The sequence below is a fragment of the Bos indicus x Bos taurus genome, chromosome 13 (genome assembly GCF_003369695.1).
Source record: "Bos indicus x Bos taurus breed Angus x Brahman F1 hybrid chromosome 13, Bos_hybrid_MaternalHap_v2.0, whole genome shotgun sequence".
NCBI lineage: Eukaryota > Metazoa > Chordata > Mammalia > Artiodactyla > Bovidae > Bos > Bos indicus x Bos taurus.
The window spans coordinates 16292701-16306014 of NC_040088.1; the positions used below are offsets into that span (position 1 = coordinate 16292701).

The following is a 13314-nucleotide window of genomic DNA, read 5'->3' on the forward strand; positions in this document are numbered from 1 at the left end:
ATATGTAATCAACGCCAGTTTTGTGAAGTTCCCTTTTTTAAGAACAGTATGTGCGGTTCTCTGTATTTCATTGCTTCCTTACCCTACAGTTTTCTTCACCAGGCTTTTGTTCTTATACCTTTTCCCCTTTCCTTTGACATATGCGAAGCCTGAGGCTTCGAGAGGGGAAGTGTTCTTTCCACAGTCACGCAGCTAGGCTGCTAGCAGAGCTGGGATTCCAGCGCAGACGCATCCCATACTAACCTGAGTCCTTCAGCATCTTGGGAGCTGGGACGGGGTGGGGGTGGGGGTGGCATCAGCACACACACTCCCCACCCTCCCTCCAACTTTCCAGACGGAATTCTGTCTGCTAGGCCCCTGCCCCTCCCTTTGCAGCAGCCTCAGGCCCGGTGTGGGCGGAAACCCCACCAGGCAGCATGGCACTGTCTCCATGGTGATGAGAGGAGGGGCGGGGCTGCAGAGAGGGAGGCCAGCTTCTCTCCTGCTGGGTCCTCCTCAGCCCCCTGACGCCCTGTCTCCCCGACTCTGATTTGATGAAAATCTAATGAAGCCCATTGAGCCTGGAGGACATGAGACTTTCTGAGTTTTTTTTCTTTCTTCTCTTTCCACTGTTTCTGAAAGGATCTCCCTTCCTGCCGCCACCCACCACAACCAAGAATCCTTCTGGCTTGCTGTAGAATGAAAACAGTGGCTATGGACAGAGCATCTACTATGACACTTTATTTATATTGTCTTCAAGCCTTTAAATAACCAGTGAAAAGTGAAGAAATTGTTAATCCCTCAGTGTGTCCCATGGATAGTAGCCTTCCAGGCTCTTCTGTCCATGGGATTTCTTAGCCAAGAACACTGGAGTGGGTTGCCATTCCCTGCTCCAGGGGATCTCCCCAACCCAGGGATCAAGCCCGAGTCTCCTGCATTGCAGGTGGATTCTTTACCGTCTGAGCTACCAGGGAAACCCCAAATAACCTGTGAGAGAGGAATAATTATCCTCCATTTTGAAGATAAGGAAACAGAGTCACAAGGCAATTATGTCCCTGTCAAGGTCGCAGTGCCTTTCATGGAGAGAAATATTCTCCTCTCTTCTTGGGGTAGTTTCTAAGAGAACTTGTCACCCTGGGTCTTCACCCTAGCTCTGCGTTCCTGGGCCCCCAGATTCCCATGTCTGTATCCGTACAAGGAAGACACAGGCCAAAACACACAGACTAATGACTTGTCAGAAAATCCATTTTTTGAAAAGTTATCTTACACAGTTTGGAATACCTGCAGCTCTAACTGCCCCAAATTCTTGAGTCCCCTGGGTCCAGGCAGATATTGCCTCTGTGAGGATATCAGACAGGAAACTCACAGAATGATAACTTAAATTGCCACAACGTAAGCATCTTAAAACCAACTGGCAATAAGCCAGCCCCACTGGCTTCTGATGCTTATGCTCAGTCAAATCCAGAAGAGTCCATCAGCAAACCTCTGACCTCCTTTTTGGTTCTGCCCCTGGCCATGGTGGGGCCCCACTGCTTCAGACCTGACTCTTTACTTGGTGTGAGTGACAGTGTTTTCAACCCAAGCGACAGAAATCCTCAGCTCACATTGGCTTCAACAGTCTACCCATATGTCAGAGATGAAGCCCAGAGAGAGAGCAGGTTTGAGGATCTGATTAATTCAACAGCTAACAAGACTTCCCTGGCTATCCAGTGGTTAAGACTCTGCACTTTCACTATAAGAGCTGTGGATTTGATCCCTGGTTGGGGCACCTTTATGATCCCACATGCTGTTTGGCCAGGAAAAAAAAAAAACCCACCAAATTTGCAACAAAAATGCTAATTTAAAAAATTCATTAATTAACAGGCATTTACCATCTCTCCACACCTGTCTGCTCTGCCACCCTAGTATCTCAAATTTACCTTTACACTGGCTTCTTTCATAGTTGTGTGAAATAAAATTCATATCTTATGGCAAGACAAGAAAAATTTAAACATAAAAAATGTATTTCTGTCCTTTGGCTTCCTCTTTCCCTTCTACTGTGCATTGTGTATCTGCATTAGGCATCGACTAAATCTTCGCTGTTGGCAGAAATACCAGCTCAGCCCTAAAGAGAAGCATTCTCCCAGCATCAAGAAGACAACTCTTCTTGATGGAAAGGTAACATTCCTTCTTGATCTTGTAAGGGGATCACATCATCACCTTGTACTTGCATATCTGAATTGTGTAAAATGTCAGTGATTCATCATGTAATTTACAGTCCTCTGTCTCAAAAAACTTATGTAACTGTGTTTTGACTTCTCATGGTAGAACAGCCCTCAGAGCTTTCTGAGATGCTGTTCCTGTTTTTGTTTGAGATTGAAACAATACAAGTTTTATTCAGTGGCCAAAGAATGGAGAAGGGGAAACTAAGTTCACAGATTAATTTCTCATATTCCTGGGTTATAATCCTCAGTTTGGCTCAAATAAAAATCTTCATTTCTTTCTTAGATTGACTGAGTAATTTTTCATTGACAGTTGCAAGATGACTGCAGCAGCTCCAGCCATTGCACCTAAACAGGCTTTTTCCAGTGTCTCCTCCTTCTCCTCTTCTTTTTCTTCTTCCTCTTTTTTGGCCTTTTTGTTATTATTGTAAAATCTTTCAAATATAAAGGTAAGAACAGACTACCCAAATTTGTAAAATCTTAACATTATGCCGTATTTACTTCATATAGTTTCTTTTAGCTCTATGAATCGTTAATACACGTACAGCTATGTATAACCAGGATCGCCATAGAAATATAGAATATTTCTGTCATCCATTCAAACTCTCTCCTGTTGTCCCAACTCACAACATAGGAAAATACACTACCTCAGCAGAAATTTAGAGGTGGGATGGGTCAAGAGTGGATGATTCATGGGCTGGTTCTTTCCGTCTTTCTAATCCATGCTCCTTAGGATGTTGATTTTTTTTCCAAAAGAAAGTGCATTTGGCTTGGAGCCCTGAGTTTATAGTTCCAGCCAAGTTATTTGCTCTGGTCAAGTTATTTGACCCTTCTGAAATTTGGGTTCCTCATTTAAACATGGGGAAACAATGCCCAGCATGGGGGTTGTTCTGGGGATTAAATAATAGGCGTGAATCGATTGGCATGGAGAAAGTGCTCAAGAAATAGTCCTAATTTAACCATCCTGGCCAGCTGGTTGGAGAGTCCTGGAGTCCCCAGGAAAACACACTAGGGCACCACGCACTGAGCCCTCGCTTGTCAGGTCTTTGGGTCTGGGCTGGACCTTGCAGAGGGAGAGGTCTAGTGCTCCCGTGGCCTCTGTGAGCTGCCACTCAGCCAGGCACTGCAGGGAGAAACGCCCCCTCCCAGCACAGCAAGGCAGTTAGGAGTGTGGGCTGAAACCTGACGGACCTGGGCACAGATCCCAGCTTGCCACTTACTTGCTTTGTGAGCTTGACTTTGTCGCTTAACCTTGCTGCACCTGTCTCCGTCCCCACACTCCATCCTCGGGGGCAGCTCTTCTTCAGGCCCCTCCCAGTGTTAGGATGAGGCCATCCTTGTGGTTAGTGGAAGTCCCGGAAACGACTCCCTCTCCCTCTGCCCCGATCCTCCAGCTCTTTCCCTCCTGGCCCCACATCCTCTGGGTGTCTGGCTTCCCGTGTATGTTGTCAGTTATTTACTGACCCTGGATTTGCGGTGCAGGAACAGGAAGGGGTTCGTGGAGGGTCCTGGGGGGTGGAGGGGAAGGGAGGAATAGGACTTCATGGAGATCAGGCCTCAGGGTGTGTAGTATCTAAAAGGCAATCATAGGACTTCCCTGGTGGCCTAGTGGTCAAGAATCCACCTTCCAATGCAGAGGACAGGGGTTTGATACCTGGTTAGGGAACTAAGATCCCATGTGCTGAGAGGCATCTAAAATCTGTGCACTGCAGCTACTGAGCCTGGGCTCTCTAGAGCCCGTGCTCCGCTAGAGAAAGCCCTTGCACCGTGATGAACTAAGACCCAGAGCAGCCAAAAGAAAAAAAAGATGTTTTGTACTATGGCGATAACCTCTTGCTGGAGAAGGGCATGGCAACCCACTCCAGTATTCTTGCCTGGAGAATCCCATGGACAGAGGAGCCCGGCAGGCTACAGTCCATGGGGTTGCCAAGAATCGGACACGACTGAGCGACTGAACAACAACAACAACCTCTTGAGAGGTTGTCTCCCCTACCTTGTTAGCTAACAAAAGTCTCTTCCAGAGCCTTGAGTCTCATAAAAAGGCCCCTTTGGGTACCTTGTCTTAGAGGTGAACGTAAATCTTTCTCTTATTATTTTATTACTAGTGCAGTTCTTAGAGTAGATCACAAGATATATTCAGTAGTGAGTAAATGAATACAACAAACTAGTGAATATAATATAAAAGAAGCAGATTCATAGAGAACAAACTGGTGGTTACCAGTGGGAAGGGAGGAGGGGTAATAGAGAGTGGGGGAGTGGGGAGCATAAACTACTGGGTGTAAGATGGGTTCAAGGATGCACTGAACAACATGGGGAATCTAGCCAATATTTTGTCATAGCTGTAAATGGAAAGCAACTGAGAGGGTAACAGGCAGGAAGCCCAGGGGTCTCCAAACAGAGGACATAGGCTGCAAGTGTCAGACATTTTTTCTCTCTCTCTCAGGCGGCAGGAGGAAAAAAACAAGTATCAGATTTTTTTTCCCCTTCTCTATACAAAATTAAAAGGAGGTTTCTCTTAAAATATGTGTTGCCATGATACCTGGCTCCACCTGAACTTAACTTTTCTCAAACCTTGAGCTAACCAATGTGTGTCTTTCTTATGGAAATGTTTGTCTTAAATCTATGTTAATGAACTACGTATTTACCCTGCTGCTGCTGCTGCTAAGTCACTTCAGTCGTGTCCGACTCTGTGTGACCCCATAGACGGCAGCCCACCAGGCTCCCCCGTCCCTGGGATTCTCCAGGCAAGAACACTGGAGTGGGCATGTATTTACCCTAGACTCTGTCTTTCTCCAAGTCAGTTCCGCTTAAGATGCAGAACCCATAAGTGAAGTGAAGTGAAAGTGGCTCAGAATACTGAGTGGATAGCCTTTCCCTTCTCCAGGGTATCTTCTCAACCTAGGGATCGAACCCAGGTCTTCTGCATTGCAGGTGGATTCTTTACCAGCTGAGCCACAAGGGAAGCCACAGAACCGATAGTTCAGTCGCTTAGTCGTGTCTGACTCTTTGTGACCCCGTGGACTGAAGCACACCAGGTGTCCCTGTCCATTACCAACTCCCGGAGCTTACTCAAACTCACGTCCATAATGTCGGTGATGCCATCCAACCATCTCATTCTCTGTTGTCCCCTTCTCCTTCTGCCTTCAATCTTGCCCAGCATCAGGGTCTTTTCCACTGAGTCAGTTCTTCGCATCAGGTGGCCAAAATATTGGAGTTTCAGCTTCAGCATCAGTTCTTCCAATGAATATTCGGGACTGATTTCCTTTAGGATGGACTGGTTTGATCTCCTTGCAGTCCAAGGGACTCTCAAGAGCCTTCTCCAACACCACAGTTCAAAAGCATCAATTCTTTGGTGCTTAGCTTTCTTTATGGTCCAACTCTCACGTCCATGCATGACTACTGGAAAAACCATAACTTTAACTAGATGGACTTTTGTCTCTGCTTTTTAATATGCTGCCTAGGTTGGTCATAGCTTTTCTTCCAAAGAGTTAGCATCTTTTAATTTCATGGCTGCAGTCACCATCTGCAGTGATTTTGGAGCCCCCCAAAATAAAGTATGTCACTGTTTCCAGTGTTTCCCCATCTATTTGCCATGAAGTGATGGGACTGGATGCCATGATCTTAGTTTTTTGAATGTTGAGTTTTAAGCCAACTTTTTCACTCTCCTCTTTCACTTTCATCAGGAGGCTCTTTAGTTCTTCACTTTCTGCCATGAGGGTGGTGTCATCTGCATATCTGAGGTTATTGATATTTTTCCCGGCAATCTTGATTACAGCTTGGGCTTCATCCAGTCCAGCGTTTCTCATGATGTACTCTGCATAGAAGTTAAATAAGCAGGGTGACAATATACAGCCTTGACGTACTCCTTTTCCTATTTGGAACCAGTCTGTGGTTCCATGTCCAGTTCTAACTTTGCTTCTTGATCTGCATACAGAGTTCTCAGGAGGCAGGGCAGGTGGTCTGGTATTCCCATCTCTTGAAGAATTTTCCACAGTTTGTTGTGATCCACACAGCAAAGGCTTTGGCTTAGTCAATAAAGGAGAAGTAGATATTTTTCTGGAACTCTCCTTTTTCAATGATCCGACAGATATTGACAATTTGATCTCTGGTTCTTCTGCCTTTTCTGAATCCAGCTTGAACATCTGGAAGTTCACAGTTCACATACTGTTGAAGCCTGGATTGGAGAATTTTGAGCATTATTTTGCTAGCGTGTGAGATAAGTGCAATTGGGAGGTGGTTTGAACATTATTTGGCATTGCCTTTCTTTGGGATTGGAATGAAAACTGACCTTTTCCAGTCCTGTGGCCACTGCTGAGTTTTCCAAATTTGCTGGCATATTGAGTGCAGCACTTTCACAGCATCATCTTTCAGGATTTGAAATAGCTCAACTGGAATTCCATCACCTCCACTAGCTTTGTTCACAGTGATGCTTCCTAAAGCCCAACTGACTTTGCATTCCAGGATGTCTGGCTCTAGGTGAGTGATCACACCATCATAGTTATCTGGGTTGTGAAGATCTTTTTTGTATAGTTCTTCTGTGTATTCTTGCCACCTCCTCTTAATATCTTCTGCTTTTGATAGGTCAATACCATTTCTGCCCTTTATTATGCCCATCTTTGCATGAAATGTTCAACCGATAAGGGCCCAACAAACCTGTATGTTCTACTCATGCATTGTTCCCCTGATCTATGTTAATGAATCTCCATATTTACTTGGAAACCTGCCTTTCTTCAAGATTTATGTCAATCGTTTTAAGGCCGGGGATGACTCACCTGGTGCCGCTGTTATCTCAAAGTCCATGTTGTGGGTGAGGGGCCTGGTGCCACTCTGAGTTTTGAGACCTCGCCTTTCTCTAATTAACAGCTTGCTGATAGGTATATAACATCCTGCTAAAGGAGAAATATCAATAACCTCAGATATGCAGATGATACCATCCTTATGGCAGAAAGTGAAGAGGAACTAAAAAGCCTCTTGATGAAAGTGAAAGAAGAGAGTGAAAAAGTTGGCTTAAAGCTCAACATTCAGAAAACTAAGATCATGGCATCTGGTCCCATCACTTCATGGCAGATAGATGGGGAAACAGTGGAAACAGTGGCTGACTTTATTTTTTGGGGCTCCAAAATCACTGCAGATGGTGATTGCAGCTATGAAATTAAAAGACACTTACTTCTTGGAAGGAAAGTTATGACCAACCTAGATAGCATATTCAAAAGCAGAGACATTACTTTGCCAACAAAGGTCCGTCTAGTCAAGGCTATGGTTTTTCCTGTGGTCATGTATGGATGTGAGAGTTGGACTGTGAAGAAAGCTGAGCGCTGAAGAATTGATGCTTTTGAACTGTGGTGTTGGAGGAGACTCTTGAGAGTCCCGTGGACTGCAAGGAGATCCAACCAGTCCATTCTGAAGGAGACCAGTCCTGGGTGTTCATTGGAAGGACTGATGCTGAGGCTAAAACTCCAGTACTTTAGCCACCTCATACGGAGAGTTGACTCATTGGAAAAGACCCTGATGCTGGGAGGGATTGGGGGCAGGAGGAGAAGGGACGACAGAGGATGAGATGACTGGATGGCATCACCAACTCGATGCACATGAGTTTGGGTGAACTCCGGGAGTTGGTGATGGACAGGGAGGCCTGGCGTGCTGAGATTTACGGGGTCCCAAAGAGTCGGACACAACTGAGCGACTGAACTGAACTGAACTGAAAGGCTAGCAGGGGGCACTCTTTCTGCCCCCTTCTGATGTCTATGTCTGAAGCTTTCTCTATCTCTTTTATACTTTGATAAAACTTTATTACACAAAAGCTCTGAGCAATCAAGCCTGGCCCCAGATTGAATTCCTCTACTCTGGAGGCCAAGAATCCCAGCATCTTTCATGGCTCAGCAACAACCTTTCACAACCTTTAAAATTTTATAAAAATTGAAAGTTTAGGAGAATTCCCTGATGGTGCAGTAGTCAGGACTCAGCGTGGCAGTTTAAACTGCTGTAGGCCCAGTTCAAGCCTGGTAGAGGAACTAAGATCCTTGCAAGCAATTTTTAAAATTAAAATTTTAAAAAAATATATTGTCAGTAAATGAAAGAAGAGTCAGAGCCCAGAGCATAAATTCCAGACAATAAGTTGTTTGGAGCCTAAGGAGAACAAGTGCAGCCTGACAATCCTCAGAGGCTTCCTGGAGAAGGTGAAAATTGACCTTGGCCATGGAGGGGCAGCCTTGGGGTTGAGAGAAGCAGGCCACTTCTGAGCCTGAAGGTATTGGCTTTGCAGGAGGGACAGTTTCTGGAGAGAGCTGAAGGCTGTGGGAAAGGGAAACAGAAAGCAGAGAGGTTCTCCTAGGGAACAGAGGGGAGGGAGTGTGTCCCTCTCACTTCTCATTTCTCTCTGGAAGCTGAAACCCTTCGCCAGGGTTACAGTGTTGGCTCCAGCAGGCTGGGCCTCCTCCAGCCCCAGGGACGATCACAGGAAGTAATGCAACACATAGTTGCCAAATGTCCAAGGAACACCCAGAGCCATTTCCCCCCAGCCAGGTTGGGAAATAGGTGTGTACTCAGCCAGCTCTGGAGCCTGCTGCTGGTAAGGAAAAAACCATTGCCAGCCTGGCCCTGCTTGGTAGTGATGAGAGCATGGGGCTGGAGACCTGGGCAGGTGGGGATCATGGGTGGCCAGTGAGGACCGGGGCCAGGCTTTTAGCCCTGGCTTTGCCTCTACACGGCTATGCGAACTTGAACGAGTCTTTGCACCTTTCTGGGTCTCAGAGTCCTCATCTGTAAGAGCAGCCCTGTCTTTGGAGGATGTAAACGAATCCCTCGGCAACAACCAAGCCAAACCCTTGGCTAACATTCTCTTTTAATAATCCTCACCTGTCTCTGAAAGTAGGTATTATTGGCTCTATTTCACAGATGAGAAAATTGAGGCTCAGAGAAATTAAGTAGCTTCCCCAAGGCCACACAACTGAGAAGTGGCATGTGGATATAGAGGACCTCAAAAAGAGGGAAGGGAGCACGTCCTGTTAGGTTGCATGATGAAATTGACTCTGAAATGTCAGGACTCCTGCAGAAGCACATCCCCTTAGACCCCTGGGCATCCTCCATGGACTGTGTGGGGGAAGGGTAGGCCAGGTGGAGGTAAGCAAAGGCATGTTGTGGTCTTGTTCTCAGAGCCCAGTGTCCCCTAAGTTTTTCAAGTATGAAGATCCTCATGTGATAATAATTAAGTTTGCATCCAGTAAGTTGAAAAAAAGCCACTGCAAATCTAGAGACTTTTTTAAATGAATTTGCATTTTTCAAACTCAGGGTTTAGAGACATTCGAGATGAAGAGGCAGGGGCACATTTGGATGATATTTAATAGTTAGGCTATGCTATGCTATGCTAAGTCACTTCAGTCGTGTCCGACTCTGTGTGACCCCATAGACGGCAGCCTACCAGGCTCCCCTGTCCTTGGGATTCTCCAGGCAAGAACACTGGAGTGTCCTTCTACAATCCATGAAAGTGAAAAGTGAAAGTGAAGTCGCTCAGTCGTGTCCGACTCTCAGCGACCCCATGGACTGCAGCCTACCAGGCTCCTCCGTCCATGGGATTTTCCAGGCAAGAGTACTGGAGTGGGGTGCCATTGCCTTCTCCGATAGTTAGTCTAAGGGGCCTCTAAATGACTAAAACTTGCCCGACCAGTTCCCCACCCCCTGGCCCCCTCTGCACCTGGGGAACTGAACTCAGACTGTCACACTCGGAAGCAAAGTAGTGATTCATGGTCAGTTGGGCCAGTGGCCAGTGGCTGAGGCTGGCCTGGAACAGAGGTGGGGGTGGGGGTGCAGGTCTCATCCCCTCCCAGCCCTTGGCTGAATGCATGGGGGTGAAACCCCAATGGCTGGCTTGGGTGGAGAGAGGGAGAGGGAGAAAACCAGAGTGAGCTTTGGTTAGGCTTACTGGTCACGTAGCACAGAGCAGAAGAACTGAAAATGGGCACCTGGATGTGTACCCTTTAGCCCCCGAAACTCCTGCCCACTATCAGACAAGAACCCATCAGTGTTCTAGAATCCAGCCAATTGGAGTAGCAATTCCAGATTCCTAGGGGGAGGGTCGGTACTTTTGCCTGGAAAATCCCATGGATGGAGGAGCCTGGTGGGCTGCAGTCCATGGGGTCGCTGAGTCGGATATGACTGAGCGACTTCACTTTCACTTTTCGCTTTCATGCATTGGAGAAGGAAATGGCAACCCACTCCAGTGTTCTTGCCTGGAGAATCCCAGGGATGGGGCAGCCTGATGGGCTGATGTCTATGGGGTCGCACAGAGTCAGACACGACTGAAGTGACTTACCAGCAGCAGCAGGAGGGGAGAAGGATGGTGAGAGCAGGGAAGCAGGTGGGGTTGAGAGCATTTCTTACCCTCCTGGGGAATGTGTGCTGGCTTCTAGACGAGCCTTCCTGAACTATTTGGATTCCTAGATCCTTTGAAAGAATTCAGATCCTCCACCCCACCCACCACAGCCTGAGGCCAGGACTACGTTGGTGACAGGAGCTATTAAAGGATTTTGAACAGAGGTGTCACATGAAAAGGTTATTCTTCTCTTAGCCGTTATGGAGCACTGTGAGCGGCATAATACTGTGTGTGCGTGCTAAGTCGCTTCAGCTGTGTCTGACTCTTTGTGACCCCATGGATTGTAGCCCGCCAGGCTCCTCTGTCCATGGGCTTCTCCAGGCAAGAACATTGGAGTGGGCTGCCATGCCCTCCTCCAGGGGATCTTCCTGCCCAGGGATCAAACCTGCATCTTTTATGTCTCTTGCATTGGCAGGCGGGTTCTTTACCAGGCTTCCCTTGTGGCTCAGCTGGTAAAAAAGCCACCTGCAATGCAGGAGACCTGGGTTCAATCCCTGGGTTGGGAAGATCCCCTAGAGAAGGGAAAGGCTACCCACTCCAGTTTTCTGGCCTGGAGAATTCCATGGACTGTATAGTCCATGGGGTCGCAAAGAGTCAGACAGGACTGAGCGACTTTCACTTGCGTTCTTCCAGTGTCACCTGGGAAGTCCAATACTATGTGTGCCTCTCAATTAATTTTAATTAATTAATTCACTCTGCCTTCATAGTTAAGGCATAGAAATTCCTGTGATTGCATAAGCCAAACTTCTATCTTTTTTGTACATTTCTTTTCCTGCTCCAATCAGCACAGCTGCTTTCTGTTGCTGCCATTAGGAACAGTGGTTAGAACAATACCCATACGTGTGTGTGTGTGTGTGTGTGTGTGTGTGTGTGTGTGTGTTGTACACAAGCTTGCATGTGTAGATATGCAGTGACCCCAGTGATAAGAACCACATGAGTCAGTGTCTCAGATTCTGTTCCCAGGTGTCTGATAGTCTGAAAGTGGAGGCTTCTTTTCTCAGAGAAAAGGGCAGACAAGCATTAACAAAATGCTTCCAGGTACTACATTTCACTGAATCCTGTCCACTCAGGAAGGAGTTAACATTTGTATTTTTACAGAAGACACCGAGGGTCCAAGAGTCTGGAAGGCTGCCAAGGCTTCAGAGCTACTAAGGGGTGGAACTGAGGACAAGTTCAAACCCTGGCCCCCTCCCACTGTTACCCATTGCCTTTCCCCTGGAGCTCAAAATGAGTGGGAGATTGGCCAGTTGGGGGTCTTCAAAAGGGGTGGAGTGCTCTGCCAGCATGGGGTACTGATCTCTATAAGCACACAGCAAACCCCTGCTCCACACGCCGCCCCAGCACATCAGTGGATTCCAACATGGGCCATCCACGGCCCCTGAAAGAGATCTGTCCAGGGGCCGTCTTCGGGGGCTCTACTAGCCACCAAGAGCCTACTGTACATTTTGCCCAATGCTGTACCTTCCCTGAGGAGTGAACAACAGTGGGGAAGTTGCTGCCTGGAAGTTGCTGCCAATCCAAATGAGACTGAGATGACCTTTGCAAAATGAGGCCACCATGGCTAAGCCCCTCCTGTGCTGGCTGGACCTGGAACTCTCCATTTGTAATGGATATGGCTGTTGATGACTGGAAGTGCCAAGTCCTGCCCAGTAAGGAGAGTCTGGCTCAGCTTCATCCCGTCCCCCCACTCTCTGAGGAGGGGGCTGCAGGGGTTTGGGAGTTCTGAGTGGCAAAACAATGAAGAAGGGAGGGTGGGGGGGAGAAAGAGGGAAATGATAGAGGTTCTAGGGCAGGGCTAGCTCTGGGGGCTGGCTCTTAATCTACATATGGATAAAGAAGTTTCTTATCTGTTTTGCTCCCAGGTACCTCGGTTGGCTTCTGGCACACAGTAGGTGCTTGTTGGCTGAATTAAGGGAGTTTGGAGAAGGGAGACCTCCAAAAAGCTGATAGTGATGGTGGTGAGGGATATAAACAATCGAGGACAGGGAAATATTGAGAAGTATTAATATCTCGGGCTTGCCTGGTGGCTCAGTGGTAAAGTATCTGCCTGCCAATGCAGGAGAGGTGGCTTTCATCCCTGATCCAGGAGGTTCCCACATGCCGAGGAGCAACTCAGCCTGTGCACCTTAATTCTAGAGCCTGGGGGCTGCAAGTACTGAAGCCCCCACACCCCAGAGCCTGTGCTTCAAGCAAGAGAAGCCCGTGCACTGCAACTAGAGAGTTGCCCCTGCTCACTGCAACTAGAGAAAAGCCCTAGCAGCAGTGAATACCCAGCACGGCCAAAATAATAAAGAAATAAATGAAATTTTATATATATATAAAGAAATGCCTCAGGAGGTGGTGCTTATTCCTTTCAGAATGCTCTAAATTACAAGTGAAGGACTTGAGTTGTTTAAAAATTATTTGGGGGGGTGTCAGGACAGTGACCCTGTGAGCGCCACCTGCCCTGAGATGGGACCAGTAGGCTCATACATCTATCAGCAGGATTTTCACAGCAAGGATGCTAATGCTTAGCTAATGCTAAGCACTTAGGTGGCAGACATTGTTCAAAGCCGTTTGCACATGTGTGCATGCTCATATACACAGACGACATCCTGATGAGCTAGCCTCCATCTTTATCCTCATGTTACCAGAGGAGGACACGGAGACACAGAGAGGCTGAGTCCCTGATGCAGGGACACAGTGATTAATAAGTGACTAATTAATTAATAAGTGATTAATTGGGCATCAGTCAGGGTGGGGGGCACCAGAGCACACCCTCCTGAC

The 13314-nt window shown here is 47.3% G+C and overlaps 1 protein-coding gene across 1 annotated transcript in view; it reads right to left on the reverse strand.

Moving 5' to 3' along the window:
• BPI (bactericidal permeability increasing protein) overlaps window positions 1-3464 on the reverse strand; it is a 35476-nt gene extending 32012 nt beyond the window's left edge. Inside the window, exon 1 of the mRNA XM_027558214.1 lies at window positions 3401-3464. Coding sequence (XP_027414015.1) covers window positions 3401-3464 — 64 coding nt within the window. The remainder of the gene's footprint in view (window positions 1-3400) is intronic.
• Window positions 3465-13314: the final 9850 nt, after the last annotated feature.